Source organism: Mirounga angustirostris, unplaced genomic scaffold, assembly GCF_029215605.1.
Source record: "Mirounga angustirostris isolate CCGP_5_RB_7025 unplaced genomic scaffold, mMirAng1.0.hap1 SCAF_18, whole genome shotgun sequence".
NCBI classification, from domain to species: Eukaryota; Metazoa; Chordata; class Mammalia; order Carnivora; family Phocidae; genus Mirounga; species Mirounga angustirostris.
Window position 1 is genome coordinate 916,962 of NW_026991726.1, and position 25,082 is coordinate 942,043.

The 25,082-nt window shown below is 39.4% G+C and overlaps 1 protein-coding gene across 1 annotated transcript in view; it reads left to right on the top strand.

The window, feature by feature from the left end:
- The window catches only part of LOC135363088 (alpha-mannosidase 2-like), a 153,633-nt gene that overhangs the window by 113,625 nt on the left and 14,926 nt on the right, over window positions 1-25,082 (top strand). Inside the window, exons 17-19 of the mRNA XM_064583782.1 lie at window positions 5,000-5,133; window positions 7,943-8,084; window positions 10,783-10,913. Coding sequence (XP_064439852.1) covers window positions 5,000-5,133; window positions 7,943-8,084; window positions 10,783-10,913 — 407 coding nt within the window. The remainder of the gene's footprint in view (window positions 1-4,999; window positions 5,134-7,942; window positions 8,085-10,782; window positions 10,914-25,082) is intronic.

Genomic DNA, 25,082 nt, shown 5'->3' on the forward strand with positions numbered 1-25,082 from the left:
CTCAAATTTATATTCATGAAAGCAGATGTTAAAATTTTCACTTGTGGAGAAATAGTCAATATGAACATTTACAGACCTGGAAATCAGCAAGTACCTCAGAGGATAAATTAGATCTTACAATGGATAGGCAAGTTGAATAAGTCAACATGAACAAAAAGGTCATCTAGTTATGGGAGTTATTACCATTTTTATTTTTGGTACTTTCAGATATGAGTACAGTTTTTAAAAATGATAATATTTGCTTTTTTAGAAACATCATCTCCATATTGTCCTACTAAATTTATCATTGTTGCGAGAATTGTCGTTTATGTGTTGAGTGAAGCAGTGTGTATTAGTTAACCCTAAGCGTCAACTCCTGGTTAAGTTGGGTAAGTTCGGGGGCACCTGGGTGGCTCAGTTGTTAAGTGTCTGCCTTCGGCTCAGGTCATGGTCCCGGGGTCCTGGGATTGAGCCCCGTATCGTGCTCCCTGCTCAGCGGGAAGCCTGCTTCTCCCTCTCCCACTCTGCCTGCTTGTGTTCCTTCTCTTGCTGTGTCTTTCTCTGTCAAATAAATAAAATCTAAGAAAAATAGAATAAAAAAGATAATAATTTTTATGTATACAAATAATATATATGTATACTCTTTTGACAAAAGTGTCACACATTATAGTATATGTATATAATGTAAAATCCCTCTAGAATCTGTGCGTGGTCCCTATCCACTACTCAAGAGAGGTAATCAGATACCTGTGTGCACCCTCGGATCACTTGCATTCTCTCTCTCTATCTCCTCTCTCTCTCTCACACACACCTCTCTTGCATGCATATCTGCAGAAAGGTATAGTATTGTGTTTGGTTTTAGCAAAAAGTTCATCACACTGTGCAAATGCTCCATTCACCTCTTGCATCAGATATCGTTCTTTGCCGGGGCAGAGAGCTACCTCATTCATTTGCTACAGAGCAGTCCAAAACGTGGATGTACTGGTTTTATTATTCATTTGTCTGTTGGTGGGCATCTAGCCTGTTTCCCCATGTTTCTACCCTTGGCACCAGTGCACAGTGAACATGCTTGTGCTTGTGATTAGTGTTCATCTTAAGTAAATACGTGAGATCACAGTGTCTTTAATTAGTATATATTACTTTATTGGCTTCTAAAGTGACCGTGACATTTTTAAAGAAAAGATTTCGGATTGTTTTGAAGAAGTTTTGTATTCTGGCAAGCCTGTCCCATAATTATTTTTTATTATTTTTATTTTATTTTACTGATAATGTATTTGTCTCCTTTAGGTAGCACTTGCAGCATATCATCCCAGATCAGTACCCTCTCCCTTTCTTAAAAAATAACCTGGAGGTCTCCTTTCTACTTAGAGTCACTGCAAAGCTTCTCCAATCCATGGTCCCAAAGTAACTTTAACATTCTCTAGTGGTCAATTTGCCAGTGAGACATGATGGCCGAGAGGCTTAGTGCTGGTTCTGTCAGCCTTGTGATCTGGGGCAAGGTATGTTCTCCTAGGCTTAGGGTCAGGATTGAATGAGTTACTGTATGTAAAGCATATGGCGGGGCATATGGTACATAGCGGGGACTCAGTAATTGTTGGCTGATTCTTCCATGTAGCTGCTGCCCGTTACTCAGCAAACACTATCTGCCTATTATGTGCTGGGAGCATAAAGATAAATAAGACATGGTCCCAGTGCTTGAGGAGCTTACATTCTAACATGCATGTGTTTGCTCAAAATCTAAGTACTTATTCCCTTCTTTCTATTTAAACTCTGTCCATGGCCTAGTTTGCTTTCCTCCCATGTCAGCTGACTTCTGCATCATGAAGGACAGCCTCTCACATCTTAACTCATTCTCTTTAATGGTGATTCAGCACCTACTACATCCCCAAATTATTGTTAAAAACTGGAATGCAGAGATGGTGTGTAAGACAATCTGTAAGGAGCTAACAGGCTCCAGGGAGGAGAAAAAAAAAAAAAAAAAAAAAAAAAAACTTCAGAGTTCTGCAAGACTCTTTCTGCTTCTCTATGATGGCTTTCCACCTGTGGACTTGCTCTGTTTTTACCTTGCATTGCCTCTGTTAATAAAGATAAATAATCTCCATTCTCTCTTTCTGGGGACAGAGGGTGAGGTGTTAGCAGCAAGGGAGTTCTTAATTCTCTGTCTTTATCAATGACATAACTCTTCGGACTATGCTTGTTAGGTAGGAGCTGTTTTCTTTCCCAGGACTGAAGAAAAACCAGAGGGGCTTAGAAATTCCTGGCCATCCATGCCCAGGTGGAACCAATTTGGTAAAAGAACCTTTTGCTGCAAAGATTCTGCAGGTCACTGAGACCGATCGGTTCATACCCATGCTTCCCAGGGAGTTCTCCCCTCAATCCCATGAGCTTCTTTGGGAATGGCACACTTTAGGGAATTCTTGACCTAGAGTAGGAAAAGGTAGCAGTCCTTTATCCCCCTCACATAGATTCTTCTTTAAAAAGTAATAAATTACCTTTGATGACTCAGGGATACCTCCTTGCTTTGATTACCATTACAAGATTTATTTGGTTTGTTCGTAATAAGTGTATTAGGTTTGATCTTACTTTAAAAGCCTGTCCTGGCACAGATGTCTTGCTGAACTGTGAATGGACACCGAGGCTCCTTTTAAAGGAGACTTAAGCATTTGTTGCCACAACCGGATCTGAGCATAATACTGAGCTCAAGAAAGATCATTTTCTCAACAGAAATAATTTATTATTGCCAGAGGTAATGTGAAATTATTTATTTTTTCTTGAAGCATGTTTTTTGTAAATGTTTTCCAGAGATACGTGACTTGAAATTAATGACACTCTCCTTTGTAAAGACTTTATTTCATTTCATGTACTCTATTGACCCCCTGGGAGAATATCGAGTCTAGAGAGGAGAAAACAGACGTGGTGCCAAACAGCCACGAATGCCTCCAGTAGATGAGGTGTTCGCCTGAATGCTTCATGGGGGACTTCATCCCTATGCTGTATTTTGTGTTTTTTGGCATCTTTGGTTCATTTGTGGAAGCTTGTCTGTTAGAATTCCATATACATTTCATTGGCTTTGAAAGATATTGGGGTTGACATAAACCTACTGAAAGGAAAGTTTGCATCGAAAGTAATACATTTCCTAGTCAAAGAAAACACCGTTGTTCTGGCATCAGTGGATGTGATTTTTGTTTTCTTTTAACTTCCCAGTAGTAGTGAAGCTATTTGGGTCAGTTATCTGGTAATTGTCAGAAGGAAAGTTATATGTATATTTTACTGGTTAGTGGTTCAGACTGGCCATAAAGTGGGAGGGAAAAGAAAAGGACCTTCTTCCCCCACACATGAGGTCATACTGCTCATCACAGCTTTATGAACATAGTAAGAAACTGAAGTCATCTCTGACTGAGGTTGTCGAGTTGGAGGCGTAACATCTCCCAGAAAAGAACTTCTGTGAGAATTCTGAAAAATCTGTTGATGGAGGCTTCTGCCCATTTAGTATTGTCAGCATATTACTATTGATGTCTTACAATTTCCGGTGTACTTCTCACATAAACCTATAGTGCCTCAGCTAGCTGCATTTTCATTATTTTCCACCAGTCCCACCGATTCAAACTTCCTTCCTTTAACTGTTTGCTTTCATCTTCTCTAAGCCCTGGGGATTCTTCTTGGCTTCCAGAAAAAGTCCTCCTTACTCCCTTCTCCCACTCCCCATTTCTCTTTACATAGCCTTCTTTGTCTAAAGAGTGTCCTGGTGATCAGCACGCTGTGACAGAGTGTGTGTGAGGCCTGGTGGGTAACGGCTGACAACTGCAGGTACGTGTCCAGGGCTCTTAGAACCTTAAAAACCTTCTGCCGTATGAAATAGGATAGGGCCAGTCTTTCTTCTTTTGATTGCTTGCTTTCCTGATTGCTCTTTTGTAGAAGATCCAGTATCTCTTCTACATACTCAGTCTGTATTAGGAGTGTTGGATTTCTCCATAACTCCCCTCTCCGTCTCGGAAATAGACCCAAGGCTTCACTCAGGACCATAAGATATAGTTAGGGTGGCATGACAGATAGAAATTAGTGAAAAGTTTAGGCTTATCCAAAAAAATAAATGTTTGATACATCTGGGACTTCTTCAAGCTGTCCTCTGCTTTATATAGCAAAGGACAAAATGAATCACTCCATAACAAGGGGTCCTAAGAGATACCAAACTCAATTAAAATTGATTTAACTTGGGGCACCTGGGTGGCTCAGTCGGCTAAGTGGCTGCCTTCCGCTCAGGTCATGATCCCAGGGTCCTGGGATCGAGCCCCGCATCGGACTCCCTGCTCGGCGGGAAGCCTGCTTCTCCCTCTCCCACTCCCCCTGCTTGTGTTCCCTCTCTCGCTGTCTCTCTCTGTCAAATAAATAAATAAAATCTTAAAAAAAAATTGATTTAACTTCTGGGGAGCTGTCCAGATTATACTCCACAAATACTAATATGATAATATCCATTTTAGCCATAAAGCATCTCATTGGATCTCGTGTCTCTTTTCCTAGATTATAGATCATGGGCAGTAATAGACTGTCTCTCGAACCAACAGAGTGTAGATCTCACTGCTTCAGATTTCCAGCACGGAAGGCGAGCCGTGAAGAAGTAGGCTCACATGGCTCTGTTGGAGAATGGCCGTACACGTGACAGGCGGCCTGGCCTGGAGTGGGGCTAACCTTTTCTCATTTAAAGTTCTCTTTTCCCTCCAGAACTCATTGGAGAATCATTTGCATGTTATATTTCATCTGCATTTATCTCATCCCAAGCTCTTCATCCTTCTGTTGAGTTACATGTTCTCCGGAGTAAATGTTTTCTACTGTCTGACAGTGTAAAAAAAAAAAAAGAAAGAAAGAAAAGAAAGAAAAAGGTGAACGGTGGCACAGTTAGCATGAAAAATGGTGAAGATAGGAATAGAAAATGGGAAAATGTATGTCACTCTGGAAGTTCTGTACAGTATAAGAAAAGTGGAGCAATCAATTTCTATTAACATATATATTCTTTTAAATTTAGGAATAGACGGACAGTCTGTGGAAGTGTCCAATATCGTGGACATCCGAAAAGAACATAACCGTGAGATTGCAATGAGAATTTCTTCTAGCATAAACAGTCAAAACAAATTTTATACTGACCTGAATGGATATCAGGTAATTTTCTCTTAAAATGTCTAAGTAATAGCTGTGTTAGTGTGTAACTTTTATATATGGTAGTGGGCCAGTTAATTTTGGATCCTTTGAAAAATATGCTTAAGTTTACAAATTATTTCTAAAGGAAAACTGAATTTTAACAGGTACTTATAGGTTCTATATTCAACCAGATGTCCAAAGTTAGAACAGATATTTGAGAGATTGGTTTGTAGAGCATCTGATTTACGGAGGTAGTTTTTTCAAAGGCAGATTTGGTGACCATTTGCATGTTAAATGCCTTGACACCAAAATATATCTGAATTTGTTTAATAGAAAGGAAACATAATTAGGGATTGGTGGAGTATGTATTTTTCCCCTCATAAAGAAATGGTATGTGTGTATTTAATTTATTACATATATACTTTTAAATGTATAATGTAATAATGGGCTCTTTTAAATTTCAGGAAAGCTCTTTCCCTCTTTTTATCAATAATGTATGTGTATTTACCTTTATGCACACACTTGTGTACATATACATAGACAAAGAAATACAAGCACATATATAGAAATGTGGGCAGGTATGTATTTAATCAAAATGTTCACAAAATAGTTTGAAATAGTAATGAGAAAATTGACTCATTTTTTTTCAGATTGTTAGCTCTCTAATTTAATAGGGCTCTTTTGATTGTTACATAAATTTCTATATTCAGAGTATATGTGTGTGACAACATAGCTTTGAAATACTACCACTAAAAACATTAGCATGTTTTTGAGACATTAGCATTTTAGAAATTTCTGGCTATGAATAGAAATAATTTCACAACAAATGCTTTTACTTTGTCTGATTTTCAACTGGGATGAGTGGAAGGGGTTGTGATAATTTTCTCTTCTACAATTTCCTGCAAAGGTTAAATTTAAACCTGTTCCAAAGCATAAAAATTGCATTATACACTTTGAATTTACATGTTAATTCTACCACAGCTGTTTGGTTTTCAAATGAAGCCCTGACTTTATGGTGATTCATTTTCCTTGTGTACAAAAGAAACTCTTTTCTTAAAATCTTACAAAAGCAATTATTTGTATGTGTGGGTGTATACATGAATGAAAAAAACTTAGTAAAAGTGAATAAACATGTGAATTTTCTTTTCAAGGATCGAGCATTTGAATAAATGGGAAAATATTATTTCTAAACTTCTAAATTTCTAAATTTATGACCTAAATATGTCTGCTTCTAAAATAGGCCATTTTTTAAGCCTTGGAAAGAGTAGTCCTTGAGCAAAACTAGAAATCTAGACCAACAGGTAGGGAGTGAGGGTGGCAGCCCTATAGTCATGACAGTGTGAATGTCCTTTTCAGTGAGTATACAAGTTAATTTGATTGGGAAGATCCAGATTGGAAAGGAGAAATGGAAAATTCTTTGAAACTCTCTCTTCTTTTTTCTTTCTTTCTTTCTTTTTTTTTTTTTTTTAACATTTTGCAGTTGTTTCTTCAGGTTCATAATTTCCTGGGCCTGTGATACAAATTACCACAAAATGGGTGGCTTAGAACAACAAGAATTTATTCTGTCATAGTTCTGGACACCAGAAGTCCCAAATCAAGATGTCTTCAGGGCCACACTCCCTCCAGAGGCTCTAGGGAAATACTCTTCCTTGCCTGTTGGGGCTTCTGATGGGCTTGTAGACCCATCACTCCACTGTCTGCCTCTGCTGTCCCAGAGTCCCTGTCGTATTCTCCTTGTGTTGCCGTGTGTGTCCTTTCGTGTCCAGGTTTCCTGCTTAGAAGGACACCAGCCCTTGGATTAGAGCCCACCCTAATCCACTATACCTTATGTCTGTAGAGATCCTATTTCAGAACAAAATCACATTCACAGGTTATGGATGACCATGAATTTGGGGGACACTATTCAGTACAACCAGTAAGTTAAAGGATGCACTACAGGGTTGTTGTAAAGATTAAAGATCATATTTGTGAATGCCCGTACTTTGTCTCGTTATAATGGGCACTCAATACTATTACATTAACTTTGTACTCCTTTTCTTCTTGAGTGTCATGTCAGACTTGCATGAGCTGAACAGGAGAGATGTCATTTTTATGTGGTGTGAATAAGATACCTCGTAACAAAGTCTCTGTTTGATGTTTCCTCCTGAGGTTTGAGGGACTCTCCTCAGCCCCAACCAGCTTAGTGAATTTTGGGTCAAAAAATAAAATAATGTATTTCATGCATTCACATACCAGACCAAGAAAAGTTAAAATATGGAACTACCTACATTGACACTAAACAAGAAGAATAAGCACTGAAGAGTTTTTAAATATAAATATTAATTTGATTATTTTAATGTAATATGTTAGAGGATTTGATAAGGGGATCTGTGGTATTTATTAAAACTGATTCAAGAATTATAAGAGAGATTTTTTGAAAGGGGATAGAGAGCTATTATGCTTAGCATTCATTACAAAAGCAGTATGTTAGATTTAGATGAGAAATGAATACTTGATACCTTTATAATTTGTTTTATGCAAATATTGGAAAGCTAGAAGACTTTTGTTAAGGATTTTTATTCTGAATTAAATAGGAATGCCTATTTTAAGAACCTGGATAAGTTCTACCTTTCTCACCTAAAAGTTTTCTAAGATCCTCCTTATTTTTTTTTTCATATTGTTTGAAAGAATGTTTTAATTCCTAAATTAGCTCTTCCTTTGAACAAGAAAGGAAGCTATACCTTTTTCTTTTTGGAAGAAACGTCATCTGTAGTCAGTACTAATTTTTTAAAGTACATCTGTAAATATCCCTTGATTTCTTTTTTTTTAAGTGAACTGTTTGGTCTTATAGATTCAGCCCAGAATGACGATGAGCAAATTGCCTCTTCAAGCAAATGTCTATCCGATGACCACAATGGCCTATATACAGGACACCAAGCATCGCTTGACATTACTCTCAGCTCAGTCTTTAGGGGTTTCAAGTTTGAAAAGTGGTGCGTGTTGTTTGGATTCTTTTTTGCTCTTACAAGTTTCAGTTCCAAATGTATAATTTTTCTGTTGGTCATATTATTAATTATCATCTTCAGACACCAGCTATTAGTTAATTTTGGTTTTGTGAGAATAACATAAAATAATGTATTTCTTCAATCTTCTGATGAAGAATGAGGGACCTAAAGCTCCATGAAACCATGGCTTCTTAAAGATAATTTTTCTCTCCTGATAGCTCATTGTTTGCACAAGCCTCTGTCGTTGTCATAATGGAATGGCTGTGGAAACTCTCTCAGAAGCCAAAGAGGAGAGGGAGCTGGGGTAAAAGTTAGAAATTCCCAGAGTTGCCTAAGTTCGCAAAGGCGGGACGTAACAGTTCAAACCTAGGTCCTTCTCTGAATCGTATCGTTCTAGGGCACTTCTACCCGAAAGAAGAAAGGGAGTTGCAATGATACAGCTAGGCAGATAAAGAGGTGACAGACACAACTTTAAGGATTCCAAAAGATAGAACAAGATGGAAAGAGAAAATAAATCGTAAACACAGATTAATTTTTATAAAACCTTCTATGGAGAGGCGTATGTCCTTTATAATACATATTTTTTCATTATCATTTATATGTAGTCAAATTGCTCTTCTTTCTTACATATTAAGAGTTGCTAAGACAAATGTCTTAAGGAGCCAGGCAGATAATAAAGGTGTGCAGGTACCTGACGTACCCTTTGCCCCAAACCCACTTTTTTAATTGGGCATATACATACATTCCATATGTCCACCCACACAAAAAAGCATACTACTCATCTTCTTTTGTGGCTTTCATTACACAGACTCATGAGATGATGCCATAAAGACATTAACGCTGTTAGAAAAATAATAATGGCCTCACATCAGGGATGCAGCGGGGAGTGGTGGGGCTTCGGCAAACTGGGGCACACCATTCCCAGTGAACGGTGGGGCAGCCGCTGCTCAGCGCCAGGTTGTTGTCACCATGGGGAAAGGGGCCCAGGGTTGCCAAATTTTTCTGCTTCTGAAGAGCCCAGGAGTCTGGAATTTTTTATGTTTTTATTTTTATTTTTTTTGGAGATTTTATTCATTTATTTGACAGAGAAAGAGAGAGACAGCGAGAGAGGGAACATAAGCAGGGGGAGTGGGAGAGGGAGAAGCAGGCTTCCCAGGGAGCAGGGAGCACAATATGGGGCTCGATCCCGGGACCCCGGGACCATGACCTGAGCTGAAGGCAGCCGCTTAATGACTGAGCCACCCAGGCACTCCATATGTTTTGATTTTTAAAAAATTAAGTCAACTATTTATAGATTGGACAACTTCACATAAAATTCCTAAATGTGGTTTAGGGACAGAGGAGCTTTATTTCTCAGCTTGCCTTTGTCAAGGGAAGTGACATAACTGTCTACTCCATGATTGCTCCAGTCCTAATGTCTAGTTCCCTATTTAAGGACCCAGCTTTGAGAATTTAAGGCAACGTTTAAAAATGGGGGGCTCAAGAGTCACACCTGGCCCAGGTGCCCCTGCTACAGACAGCCAAGCACCCTAGCATTTCAGTACCTACAAACAGAAGAACAATTTGAGTACAGCCCAGGAGATTTACTGAGTGTCACATATTATGAGGGCTAACATTTGGAGGCAGGGAGAAGAGAGAAACTGCCAAGAGATTGATGTACTCATTTGGGTGTGACATGATCAAGCTCTAGATGGCCAATTCGTCCCAGTGCCTGAGGAGCACATTCTAGACAGTTGTGTTCTAAAATAAATATGGAGGTAGTAACAACGAAAATTCTGACCATCACTGGCAGTTTTATGTACTGGGTACCTAAATTGAGAAGAAAGAACTAAACAGAGTTGGATTGACTGTGTGAAAATAATAGTTATTAAAATATTTTATGTATTGCTCTTTTATGCCAAAAGATCATTTAGTACTGTAACAAATGTGAATGAGTGGATGGATGAATATGCATATATTTTTATGTATGACTAGGGTTTTTTTTAGTGTAAATATATGACTGTGGCTCTGGGTGGTTTTTTGCTTTGTTTTGGATAGGGTTTTTTGGTTTGTAGTCTCATAGCCTAATTCTTAGCTTACAACTTAACCTAGAGGAGGTGTGGAATTACTGCACAGCCAATGAAGGAACCAAATATGACCTCTTCTTGAACTAGAGGAGAGAGGATAGTTGATGCCACTAACTTAATACGAGGGAGGGAAGGGGGTACGTGCTGGGTGTCTCCAAATCCTGGGGTTTCTTCAGAGAATCACCAGATACCAAGTAACCAAAACGCTTAGTCTTTCAAATCCTTTTTAGATTCTACACATCTGTATTTGCCTTGTTACTCCAGGTGTGATGTATGTTTCCTAATGAACCTCATAAATGTTTTTAAATTCCAGGTGCTACCACTAAAAATTTTAGAGGACATAATTTACTCTTCAGATTAATTCTTTTTAAATTTCACTTAAGTTTTGATCTGTCTCATTTTTAAATTTCTTACCAAATTTTACCAGACATTTATGAAGAAGAATGGAAATAAAGTCCTGTTTTTTGCATTTATCCTAGCTGTTTTGAGAAAGCCCTTGGTACTTTGGGCTATATGGATCTGTCTCCTTGGCTTAAATCAGGACCGTGCCTAAACTTATGTGATTGTCACTGGATGTTTGTATTAAATAACTCTGGCCAGTTTGTTTGTTTGTTTGTTAGGTCAGATTGAAGTTATCATGGATCGAAGACTCATGCAAGATGATAATCGCGGCCTTGAGCAAGGTGTCCATGATAACAAGGTTACAGCTAATTTATTTCGACTACTACTGGAAAAAAGAAGTGTGAATACGGTAGGAAAAAAATAATAACTCATACGTTCTGATGTTGTTTGTTCTTTGCCACCCAAAATTTGAAATTATGACTGTCCACTTTTTTTATGATTTTCAGTTCCCAGGATTGAGATATCTTTATAATAGGTGTAGCCTATATTGACAAAAAAGAGAACTTCAGTTACACATATGTCAGATTTGCATTTAGGTCATCTTATTTTTTATTTTTCCTTATTATGTAGATGTAAAATGTTAAAGAATCAGTTTGGGTGAGATTTTCTGAGATTATTTTGAAAGAAAATAAGAGTTGAATTTAAGAATAGAACTTAATCACATACTTAGATTAAGTTTGATTAGTAAAATTTATGGGAAACCTTAGTGTGCTTATTCTAGTCTTAGACTCCTCAATTGAAAATGGATTTACTTGTCTATCTTCTTGCTCAGTTTTCATTTCTCAAGACAAAACCTCAGCATTCCATTAAAAAAATCTGGCTAAAGCTCAGTTGGATGTAAACCAACATGACAATACGCCTCTTCAAGGCTACACAAAAGTCATCATCACAGTCCTCCGTGCTTTACTGATTTCCCACCTCAGATGATCTGTACACAGCCCTTTTTTTCTCACTCTGCTCTCCTTCTTTCTTCACTGATCCATTTCAGATCTTTTCTACTCTTTTTAGCTGGTGGCCTCACCATCGACTTCACATCTGACAGGGCTCTCTGTTCTAGGTATCAACCATCTCCTCCCACCCTTTCCTTCTTCCCTCATGTTGCAATAGAGACATTTTTACCTTCCTTTCCTCCCAGGCCAGTACCTCCACTTGTCCTTGCAACGTACCCCAGCGCCCTCCTCAGCAGCATCATCCTCCTTCCCTCTCTCTGCCCTTCATAGCTGACATTTCCCTAGGAAAGAAACCCTTTCTGCAGGCTTTTAGACACTCTTCATTTTCTCCTATTAAAAATAAAAACCAAGGGCGCCTGGGTGGCTCAGATGGTTAAGCGTCTGCCTTCGGCTCGAGTCATGAACCCAAGGTCCTGGGATCGAGTCCCACATCAGGCTCCCGGCTCAGCAGGAAGCCTGCTTCTCCCTCTGACCCTTTCCCCTCTCATGCTGTTTCTCGCTCGCTCGCTCTCTAAAAAATAAATAAAATCTTTAATAAATAAATAAATACATACATACATACATACATACCAAAAACAACCTCCACACAGACTCATGTCCATTTGCCCTGCTCTCCCGTCCTGTCTTCCACACCCAGTTGAGCCGCTTTGGAAGATGGGTTTATTTCATTGCTTCCGTGTCACACTCGACTCATTTCAGATTTGCTTTAGCTTCCCCCACCACACACACACCCTTGCCAGTGTCACGAGATCCACCATCTTACTTCACCTTGCAGCAGCATTCGACACTGACCATGTCACTTCTTAGAAGACAGTCTAGCCAGGGCTTCCGTGGTGCCATGCTCATCTGGTTTTCCTCCTAGCTCTCAAGTAGTTCTTTATCTCTCTGATGGTTATTAAGCCGTTAAATGTCAGAGTCCTCAAGGGTTGGCCCCACGCCTTCTCCTTTTCTCGTTTTATATGTTCTCCCTCTGCAATCTCTCCTACTCCTGTGGCTTTGGTGACCACCTCTATGCAGATGAAACCCACACATATATTTCACCTCTTACCTGCAGACCCATCTACCTAGCTGCATCCTGCTATTCAGACCCGACATATCCATGATCACTCTCATGATCTCTCTTCCCTTCCCCCCAGACCTGCTCTTTTCTAGTGTTTGCTCTCTCGGGGACTAGCACCACCTTCCATCCAGTGCCACATACATAGCAGTCATCTCTCATTGATACTTCTCCTTTGCCTGCCCCTTTCTTAAAACAATGATCACCAGTGTTGACTATCTTATTGCCTAAATATTTCAAATCTATAAACTCGCTTATTTTGACCACCATTATCTAAACAAACATCATGTGTTTCCTGAATCATTCTGCTCTTCTTTTCCTGCCATATTTGTTCTCAAATCAAGTAAGCAAAGTGATTCATCTTTTCAAAATTCAATCTGACCCCACTGCTCCCTTCTTAACCCTCAGGTGTCTTCTCATTGCTCTCCAAATAAAAGCCAAAATCCTTCCCATGGCCTGAAGAGCCCCTCATGATCTGGGCCCTGCCTGTCCCCCAGCTTCATCCAGCATGACTCGTGTTATTTCTGCTCTAGGCCCACTAGTTTTCTTTCAGTCCCAAGTGCTCCCTACGCACCTGGGGCCCACAGCACCTTTGCATTTGTGGTTTCATTCTGTGCCCAGGGAACTCTTCATAATAGTTCAGGCCAAAGCTGCCTTGGTCAACTGCTTTTTCTTGACCAGGCCAGATCACCATCCTCAGTGCCTCCTCAGAATTGCGCATCTGTCCTCCGTGCATAGATGTGATTATATTTGATCATTGTCTCTCTCCTCTTTTGGACCATAACTTCATGAGAGTGGGGGCCATGTTCCTCTGCTTCTAGAATTGTTCCTGGTAGAGGAAGCACCCGATATGTGTTGCATGAATGAATGCACAAATGCATAAATGAGTGAGCTGTAATAGCGCATGGTGCCACCGCATTTATCCCAGCCCCTGCTTACTGCCTTGTCATACTCGGCATGTTCTCTTTCCCTGCTCCATTCCAGGGACTTGTCTGCTTCATTTTTATGTACCCCACAGGGCTCCTTGCCTATGGTAGCTATTCTATAAATAAAACACTGGTTGATTGAATGAAATGGCAACAGCTCATTAAAGCCAAGAATTCTTTCAGTATCTAGAATCTTTTAGGAAAAAAGATTTTAGTATCCATTTTTAGATGTCAAGATTTAAACCAGTTCTTGGGACTCATGGTTTAAATCAATTACTGACAAGATAGCTTAATTTGAGGACTAAAACTGCACAGGAAAATCATTGTCTGAGTGCTGGCAGCTACTGTCTTTTTCTCCTCCCGAAAATGTCTCTGGCTTTTATGATTTTTTTTTTCTCTCTATATAGACACTAATTTGCAAAGCTTCTATTAACTATGGCAATAAGCATTTTCATGTCAGATCTATAAAGCTTTCACTTAGAAGTGAAATAATTTGTTTATTCCCATTCAAAACTCCTTGGATAGTAATTGATTGAAATTTGATCCAGTGTTTGTATAATCCTATGTTGGTTAAATTTTTCTTTTTGCTCAACTATAGATTCTTGGACTTAAATCAATAGTTTCTTTTAAATAAAAAATGAACTAGAGAAGAGAAAATACATTTTAATTTCTAGTGCAATTGATTAAAAAGGCATTTGATTAAGGAATGTTCCATCTCCTATAACTTAAACTTTGCAGAAAGTGTTTTTATTTTCAACTCAGACTCTCATGTTTAAGATGTCGATGGTAGGAACAATGGTGAGGAGACAGTCTCTGTACAGGAAGGCATTTTAGTAGAAAGTCTTCAGCCTGCCAGAGCCTCTGGGAGGAGTTATCTGGGTGACTAAGTGGAACCGAATCCTGTTCGTGAGTGTTCTGCAGAGAGGCAGTGAGAACAAGGACTGGAATGATAATTGCTGTGAGATGTGCAGATGCCCAGTGGGTTACTGTAGCTATGTGAGGTGGACTATCATCCATGTGTAATGACCAACGGAAGCGGAAAGTGGGAATTGTCTCTTTGGCATTGACCCTTTAGGTTTTGTTTCTTTGACACTTATTCCCTATCCCTTCCTGCTGAAGACTGCTATAGGTAGAGGGCATTGAACCAGGAATTAGAAGTGCTGGGAAGTGTTCAGGTATTACAGTTGTGTCATTTTACCTGTGGATACCAGTTCTTTACATGTCAGGAAAAGGAGCTAGGAGAGATCAGATGAAAAGCTCAAATGCTGACAGGACTCAGAAAAGTGATGGCATGAGGGAGGTTGGTCAGGTTTAAGGGCAAACGCGTAAGTGAGGTGACCCCAGGTCTGTGATGAGTGAGGACACATCCCACCAAGGAGCTACAACTCAGCTGCACTTGAGGGAATATGGGGGCCCAGGGTGACTTGGGTTTCCAGTGTTTTGGGTTTAAAAAAAAAGTTACCTGTTTTAGGGAGTTTTTTTGTTGTTGTTGACAATTTCACTGTGAAATCTCCTGGATTTTTTTTCTTTTTTGAGAGTTGGCCAAAAAACAGACAACTTTTTAATACCATGCAGACCTATCAAAACCTATCTGTAGGCAGATTTAGCTCACAGATCACCAGGCTTCACCTCTGCGCTAAATGAGATATATTTCTAAATCTTATGATTCATTAATTTTCATCAATTATTTCTTCTGTCTCTTTTTACCACATCCTTTCTCCTACTGTATTTTTCTCTCCTTTATTTATATTACATTTACTTGTTGATAGATTAAGTTTAAAAAAACATTTATCAAGTTCTCACCATGTATCAGGTCATACTGAATAAGCCAAAGTGACTCAAAATATCCTCTCTTATTGTCTTAGATAATTTATTTAGCAAGTTTTGCTGTAGATGGATGGAAACCTTTGATGTTTAGGGATCAGATAACTTAAATGGGCTTCATGAAGGACACCATGGAGCCTAGCAGGAAGTTCTGATTTATAAAATAAGGGCTGGAACCCAATGGAGATCTCAACTTCTTGTGGTTTGGATCAGAATGTGCTATAAACTCTTTATAATTTCATACAGAATGCAAGAGAAAGCTAGATCTGAACAGCTTGAAGCCTTCCAACCCACAAGGAACCAAATAATGTTTAGAGTAGTATATTAGTACTGCAAGGCTGGAGAATTCATTTACAGCTTAAAATTTCCTATAGCAAACATGTGTTATAAGCTTTGGGTTTATCATAAAGGTTACAGTTAAAAGATTACCTTTCCAGGAGATTAATCAAAAGGTGATAATTCACCAGCTAAATATCTTGTCGAGCCCCTCGTTGCTATAAACATGTTAAGAAAGTGCATGAATCATGGAACCTTCTGTGAGATTTTGTCCCACCCTGCCTGGCCAGCTTCCAGCAGCGTTATTTGTTCGTGGTGCTTTTATAGCTCTGAACCACAAATCTTCCCTAAACTTCTCTCCCTTATCCTGCTTAGGACAGTAAATGGCACAGTTCTTGAATTCTCGAAGAACTTACAGTCATGATATTGTTTCCTTTGACGAGACTTAGCATTAACATGTTTCTGAGTCTGAATCATTTTCTTAATCCAAAACTAGTTAAAGGATGAGACTCAGACATTTGATTGCAAAGGCAGCGGTTTCTTCTACAAGGTTGGGAGGATGTCTGGGGTGATGGTTCCCAGCACGTGTCCACAGAGCTGTGTCAGACTGACCGAGATTTGAGACTCACTCTGGGGGCTGTTAAGCTTTGGCTTCCTAGGGCTCACCCCTGGAAATTCTGATTAAGTAGATTTGGGTTAGGGTTCGGGGATCTATGTTTAAAGCTCCCCAAGCCATTTTTATGTATGGTAGGTTGCAGGGGGGCACTGAGAGTCAAGGGAACTGGTGTGGTTGGGAGGAAGAGTATATATGCACATTACTGTTTGAAAGGTATACATAATCCATCAAGAAGTATCCCACCTATTCACTGAAGTGTCCAGGGATTCCTCCAAGAGCATAGAACAAAGCCAGAGAGCTTTCTCTGAATGTTACTTGACCTAGAATGGACTTAATGCCTTCTGATTCTGATACGGCAGGTGTCTTCTTTTCTGTTGGGATCTTTTATCTTTTATTATTGAAAAGTGATTTTGTCAGCAATCCTGACCTAGATTATGAAGTCCTTTGATCTTGGAGTACATTTAAAGTTTCCAGTTGAAACTGTTCCCTCAGTATTCAACAACATGCATTAAATTTCAGTATTGTTGGTGAATATTATTATATATGCTTTTTTAATCTTTCTTTTAAAAAAAGTGTGGGATGGGTGCATATTTTATTTACAAGTCATTTAGACCTTGTGTCAGTATCTCAGTATGCACTGTCCCTCTACTGCCTTTAATTTTTTTTCTTTCTCCATAGTCTGAATTGTAATGACATCTACAGTTCGCTGCTGGCAAGATGCTTGTCACTCTTTGCTCAATACCCTCTGTTCAGTGCTAATCTGACATTCTGAATTTTAAGCCCCGTATCTCCTATAAATCCTATCTTTTCGGCCAGATAAGTAGCCAAGCCTTTTATTTGAGCCCTGTATTGCAGAAAGGATGCAAAATCAGAGGATATCAGTGAAATGGACAGTTTAAAAATAAGATACAAAATTAAATTTGTTCCACATGTCACTGTTGATCAAAAAAACTTTCCACATAAATTATTTTCTCTTCTCAGTGTTTTTCTCTGTGTGCTCTTATACCTTAGGCATTATTGGTTAAGATTCTACTTAGTCATCGATTTAGTTAATTAAGTGTGTCATCTACCATATGCCTATTGTCAGCCCTGGCAGACTTGTTTAATGTTTGAACATGCAGAACCACTTGTCTTTAAGTATATACCATAGCAACGACTAAAGTACTTTTAAATTCTACTGAATAATTGTGTACTAGGTAAATATGTACTAACTATTATATAACATAATTTAACAGTTTCAGTTCAGCGGTAGTGATTTACCAAATTTAACAGATGATATAGGTATACTCCTTGTGTTATTTTAAAAACCTTATTTATTTTGAGAGTTTTTCCCCAAAAAATCCTGTCTTTGGGTAACATGTATGGAGCATAGCTTCAGATCACAAGATGTTATGGTCTAGTTGAGTGTATAAATGAAACCATGAGTATATGGTGGGTAAAACCTGAGGGAGAAGAGATCACATTTGATGATGTGCAAGATGTGTGAATATTCCAGCCCATCTATTTAAGAATTTTGTGGTAGGTTGAGAAAGAGTTTCCATAAAATGTTATGCCTTGTCCTAAAATGATTTTTGGAAAATGTTATCAGGATTTTTAGAACTAAAGCAATGGAAAAAAGATCTTTCTAAACATGAGTTAGGTGGACACTGTTCATTTTCTTGTATTGCTTACAAATGGACTTGGTAATCTCTGTGTTGGCTAAGACTGTTATTTACAAAATATAAAATTGAAATATTTGTTTTTGTTTATATTTCTTTTCTATTTAAACCCTGTCAGGTAATTCCATTAATATTGTGAAAACTGCATATATATATATAACACTTAAGCATTTCTGTTTTCTCTTTTTTTTTAATTTTTTTATTCTTATGTTAATCCCCTGACATTACAACATTAGTTTTAGATGAAGTGTTCCATGATTCATTGTTTGTGCACAACACCCAGTGCTCCATGCAGAATGTGCCCTCCTAAATACCCACCACCAGGCTAACCCATCCTCCCACCCCCCTCCCCTCTAGAACCCTGTTTGTTTTTCAGAGTCCATCATCTCTCATGGTTCGTCTACCCCTCCGATTTCCCCCCCTTCATTCTTCCCCTCCCGCTACCTTCTTCTTCTTCTTTTTTTTTTTTCTTAACATATATTGCATTATTTGTTTCAAAGGTACAGATCTGAGATTCAACAGTCTTGCACAATTCACAGCGCTTACCAGAGCACATACACTCCCCAGTGTCTATCACCCAGTCCCCCCATCCCTCCCACCCCACCCCCCACTCCAACAACACTCAGTTTGTTTCCTGCGATTAAGAATTCCTCATATCAGTGAGATCATATGATACATGTCTTTCTCTGTTTGACTTATTTCACTCAACATAATACCCTCCAGTTCCATCCACGTCGTTGCAAATGGCAAGATCTCATTCCTTTTGATGGCTGCATAATATTCCATTGTATATATATACCACATCTTCTTTATCCATTCATCTATCGATGGACATCTTGGCTCTTTCCACAGTTTGGCTATTGTGGACATTGCTGCTATAAACATCGGGGTGCACGTACCCCTTCGGATCCCTACTTTTGTATCTTTGGTGTAAATACCCAGTAGTGCAATTGCTGGATCATATGGTAGCTCTATTTTCAACTTTTTGAGGAACCTCCATACAGTTTTCCAGAGTGGCTGCACCAGTTTGCATTCCCACCAACAGTGTAGGAGGGTTCCCCTTTCTCCGCATCCCCGCCAACATCTGTCGTTTCCTGACTTGTTAATTTTAGCCATTCTGACTGGTGTGAGGTGATATCTCATTGAGGTTTTGATTTGGATTTCCCTGATGCTGAGCGATATTGAGCACTTTTTCATGTGTCTGTTGGCCATTTGGATGTCTTCTTTGGAAAAATGTCTGTTCATGTCTTCTGCCCATTTCTTAATTGGATTCTTTGTTCTTTGGGTGTTGAGTTTGATGAGTTCTTTATAGATTTTGGATACTAGCCCTTTATCTGATATGTCATTTGCAAATATCTTCTCCCATTCTGTCGGTTGTCTTTTGGTTTTCATAACTGTTTCCTTTGCTTTGCAAAAGCTTTTTATCTTGATGAAGTCCCAATAGTTCATTTTTGCCCTTGCTTCCCTTGCCTTTGGCGATGTTTCTAGGAAGAATTTGCTTCGGCTGAGGTCAAAGAGGTTGTTGCCTGTGTTCTCCTTTAGGATTTTGATGGACTCCTGTCTCACATTGAGGTCTTTCAGCCATTTGGAGTCTATTTTTGTGTGTGGTGTAAGGAAGTGGTCCAGTTTCATTCTTCTGCATGTGTCTATCCAATTTTCCCAACACCATTTGTTGAAGAGACTGTCTTTGTTCCATTGGACATTCTTTCCTGCTTTGTCGAAGATTAGTTGACCATAGAGTTGAGGGTCCATTTCTGGGCTCTCTATTCTGTTCCATTGATCTATGTGTCTGTTTTTGTGCCAGTACCATGCTGTCTTGATGATGACAGCTTTGTAATAGAGCTTGAAGTCCGGAATTGTGATGCCAACGGCTTTGCTTTTCTTTTTCAATATTCCTCTGGCTATGCGGGGTCTTTTCTGGTTCCATAAATATTTTAGGATTATTTGTTCCATTTCTTTGAAAAAAGTGGATGGTATTTTGATGGGGATTGCATTGAATGTGTAGATTGCTCTAGGTAGCATTGACATCTTCACAATATTTGTTCTTCCAATCCATGAGCATGGAACGTTTTTCCATTTCTTTGTGTCTTCCTCAATTTCTTTCATGAGTATTTTATAGTTTTCTGAGTACAGATCCTTTGTCTCTGTGGTTAGATTTATTCCTAGGTATCTTATGGTTTTGGGTGCAATTGTAAATGGGATCGACTCCTTAATTTCTCTTTCTTCTCTCTTGTTGTTGGTGTATAGGAATGCCACTGACTTCTGTGCATTGATTTTAGATCCTGCCACTTGACTGAATTCCTGTATGAGTTCTAGCAGTTTTGGGGTGGAGTCTTTTGGGTTTTCCACATAAAGTATCATATCATCTGCAAAGAGTGAGAGTTTCACTTCTTCTTTGCCAATTTGGATGCCTTTGATTTCTTTTTGTTGTCTGATTGCTGTGGCTAGGACTTCCAATACTATGTTGAATAGCAGTGGTGATAGTGGACATCCCTGCCGTGTTCCTGACCTTAGGGGGGAAGCTCTCAGTTTTTCCCCATTGAGAATAATATTTGCGGTAGGTTTTTCATAGATGGCTTTTATGATATTGAGGTATGTACCCTCTATCCCTATACTCTGAAGAGTTTTGATCAAGAAAGGATGCTGTACTTTGTCAAAAGCTTTTTCTGCATCTATTGAGAGGATCATATGATTCTTGTTCTTTCCTTTGTTAATGTACTGTATCACATTGATTGATTTGCGGATGTTGAACCAACCTTGCAGCCCAGGGATAAATCCCACTTGTTCATGGTGAATAATCCTTTTAATGTACTGTTGGATCCTATTGGCTAGTATTTTGGTGAGAATTTTTGCATCCATGTTCATCAGGGATATTGGTCTGTAATTCTCCTTTTTGATGGGGTCCTTGTCTGGTTTGGGGATCAAGGTAATGCTGGCCTCATAAAATGAGTTTGGAAGTTTTCCTTCCGTTTCTATTTTTTGGAACAGTTTCAGAAGAATAGGTATTAATTCTTCTTGAAATGTTTGGTAGAATTCCCCTGGGAAGCCATCTGGCCCTGGGCTTTTGTTTGTTGGGAGATTTTTGATGACTGCTTCAATTTCCTTAGTGGTTATAGGTCTGTTCAGGTTTTCTATTTCTTCCTGGGTCAGTTTTGGTAGTTGATCCATCTCTAGGAATGCATCCATCTCTTCCAGGTTATCTAATTTGCTGGCATAGAGTTGCTCATAATATGTTCTTATAATTGTTTGTATTTCTTTGGTGTTGGTTGTGATCTCTCCTCTTTCATTCATGATTTTGTTGACTTGGGTCATTTCTCTTCTCTTTTTGATAAGTCTGGCCAGGGGTTTATCAATCTTGTTAATTCTTTCAAAGAACCAGCTCCTAGTTTCGTTGATCTGTTCTACTGTTCTTTTAGTTTCTATTTCATTGATTTCTGCTCTGATCTTTATGATTTCTCTTCTCCTGCTGGGTTTAGGCTTTATTTGCTGTTCTTTCTCCAGCTCCTTTAGGTGTAGGGTTAGGTTGTGTACTTGAGACCTTTCTTGTTTCTTGAGAAAGGCTTGTATTGCTATATACTTTCCTCTTAGGACTGCCTTTGCTGCATCCCAAAGATTTTGAACAGTTGTGTTTTCATTTTCATTGGTTTCCATGTATTTTTTTAATTCTTCTTTAATTTCCTGGTTGACCCATTCATTCTTCAGTAGGATGCTCTTTAGCCTCCATGTATTTGAATTCTTTCCGACTTTCCTCTTGGGATTGAGTTCTAGTTTCAAAGCATTGTGGTCTGAAAATAGGCAGGGAAAGATCCCAATCTTTTGGTACCGGTTGAGACCTGATTTATGACCTAGGATGTGATCGATTCTGGAGAATGTTCCATGGGCACTAGAGAAGAATGTGTATTCCGTTGCTTTGGGGTGGAATGTTCTGAATATATCTGTGAAGTCCATTTGGTCCAGTGTGTCATTTAAAGTCTTTATTTCCTTGTTGATCTTTTGCTTAGATGATCTGTCCATTTCAGTGAGGGGGATGTTAAAGTCCCCCACTATTATTGTATTGTTGTTGATGTGTTTCTTTGCTTTTGTTATTAATTGCCTTATATAATTGGCTGCTCCCATGTTAGGGGCATAGATATTTACAATTGTTAGATCTTCTTGTTGGATAGATCCTTTAAGTATGATATAGTGTCCTTCCTCATCTCTTATTACAGTCTTTGGTTTAAAATCTAATTTGTCTGATATAAGGATTGCCACCCCAGCTTTCTTTTGGTGTCCGTTAGCATGGTAAATGGTTTTCCACCCCCTCACTTTCAATCTGGGGGTGTCTTTGGTTCTAAAATGAGTCTCTTGCAGACAGCATATCGATGGATCTTGTTTTTTAATCCAGTCTGTTAGCCTGTGTCTTTTGATTGGGGCATTTAGCCCATTTACATTCAAGGTAACTATTGAAAGATAGGAATTTAGTGCCATTGTATTGCCTGTAAGGTGACTGTTACCGTATATTGTCTGTGTTCCTTTCTGGTCTATGTTGCTTTTAGGGTCTCTCTTTGCTTAGAGGACCCCTTTCAAGATTTCCTGTAGGGCTGGTTTTGTGTTTGCAAATTCCTTTAGTTTTTGTTTGTCCTGGAAGCTTTTTATCTCTCCTTCAATTTTCAATGACAGCCTAGCTGGATAGAGTATTCTTGGCTGCATATTTTTCTCATTTAGTGCTCTGAATATATCCTGCCAGTCCTTTCTGGCCTGCCAGGTCTCTGTGGATAGGTCTGTTGCCAATCTAATGTTTCTACCATTGTAGGTTACATATCTCTTCTCCCGAGCTGCTTTCAGGATTTTCTCTTTGTCTCTGAGACTCGTAAGTTTTACTATTAGATGTCGGGGAGTTGACGTATTTTTATTGATTTTGAGAGGGGTTCTCTGTGCTTCCTGGATTTTCATGCCTGTTTCTTTCCCCAAATTAGGGAAGTTCTCTGCTATAATTTGCTCCATTATACCTTCTGCCCCTCTCTCTCTTTCTTCTTCTTCTGGGATCCCAATTATTCTAATGTTGTTTCGTCTTATGGTATCGCTTATCTCTCGAATTCTGCCCTCGTGATCCAGTAGTTGTTTATCTCTCTTTTTCTCAGCTTCTTTATTTTCCAGCATTTCATCTTCTATATTACTGATTCTCTCTTCTGCCTCATTTATTCTAGCAGTTAGCACCCCCATTTTTTATTGCACCTCATTAATATCCTTTTTGATTTCTACTTGGTTGGATTTTAGCTCTTTTACTTCTCCAGAAAGAGTTTCTCTAATAACTTCCATATTTTTTTCAAGCCCAGCTAGTATCTTTAAAGTGATGATTCTGAACTCTAGATCTGACATCGTACTAATGTCCGTATTGAGTAGGTCCCTGGCAGTCGGTACTGCCTCTTGTTCTTTTTGTTGAGGTGATTTTTTCCGTCTCGTCATTTTGTGCAGAGGAGGATAGATTAATGAGAGAACAAAATGCTAGCAGAGTAACCACGTCCCCAGAAAATATACTCTAAACAAATCAGAAAAGACCTGAAGCAGTGGGATAAGAAGGGGAAAGAGAGAAAAAAGAAAAAGAAAAAAAAAGAAAAAGATAAAGATAAAAACAAAAACAAACAAAAAAAAACAACAACAACAAAAGAAAAACCAGAATGTGATCAAATATGATCTATATGGTATATAGATCAGTGCCACACACTAGATTTGGGGTGTGTTTTGGTCTTTTAGAAGAACGTGTCTCCCAAAATTTTAAAGAAAGAAAAACATATATGTACAAAAATAAGGGTTGATATGATGAAGGGATGGAAAATGACTGTAAAAATGGAAATTATAAAAAAATTTATAAAAGGAATTGATAAGAAGTTGTTTGAAAAAAGAAAGAGGATTTAAAAAAAGAAAAAAGAAAAAGAAAAAAAAAAGGAGAGGATGTGATCAGGCAGGGGAATAGAAAACACCATATACTAGAGATTTAGGGTATATTTTAATCTGTTAGAAGAAACTATCTCAAAATTTTAAAGAGAGAACAACTTATATATATAAGCCAAAAATATGGGTAACTACTATGAAGGGATAGAATATGACTCTAAAAATGAAAAATAAAAATGTTTTTTTTAAAAAAAGGGATTGATAAGATGTTGTTTGAAAAAGGGAAAAAGAAAAATTCAAAAAGAAATAAAAAGACAAAAAGACAGTTAAAAAAAAATTAACTTTAAAAGACTAAGGAATCATGGTAAAAAAGCCGTGAATTCTATGTGCAGTAGTCCCCTAGCGCTGGAGTTCTGCCGTTCTCATTGATCGGTAAACTTGGTCTTGCCTGGCTGTTCTCGCTGATCTTCTGGGGAGGGGCCTGTTGCCGTGGTTTCCAAATGTCTCTGCTGGAGGCGGAATTGCTCCGCCCTTGCCCCCTCCCGGCTAAGTAATCTGCTCGGGTTTGCTCTCTGGGGCTTTTGTTCCCTGTGAGCTTTCCGCACAGCTTTGGAGGCGGAGAGTGAAGATGGCGGCCTCCCAATCTCCGCCCCAGAGGAGCCGAGAACTCGGGCCCACTCCTCAGTGAGCCCCCAGAGAAAAGCCATCAGTCACTCCCGTCTCCCCGGTCTCCGGCCGCACTCCGTGCTCAACCGGCCTGTGACCGCGCGTTTCTATCTCTGGCACCCGACCCGGTCTGGAGTCTCCAAACCCAGCAGATCCCTGCGGTGCACTCCCGCGCGGCTCCTCCCGGGGGAGGAAGGTGAGTCTCCCCGGATCTGCCGCTTGTTGGGTCCCTGCCGGAGGAGCAGGGGCCCGACTGGGCCGCGGATCACGGTTTATGGCCACCCCGAGCTGAGAGCCCGCGCCTGGGCTCCGCCTCTGCCGCCGGCTTCCCTGCTCCGATCCCTGGGAGCTCTGCCACACTCGGGCACCCCCGGTCTTTCTGTGACCCCGAGGGTCCTGAGACCACACTGTCCCGGAGGGTTCCACCCCCCGCTTAGCCACCAGAGTGACGTCCCTCGGCGGAGCACTTTTAAAAGTTCCGATTTTGTGCTCCGCGGCTCTATCACTTGCCAGAAGCGGCCGACGGAGGCCCCTCCCCCGCCGTCTATCTTTCCGAATATCGCCTCGGATTCACTTCTCCGCACGTCCTACCTTCGAGAAAGTGGTCGCTTTTCTGTTCAGAGAGTTGTTGCTCTTCTTTTCTTTGATCTCCTGTTGGGTTTGTAGGTGTTCAG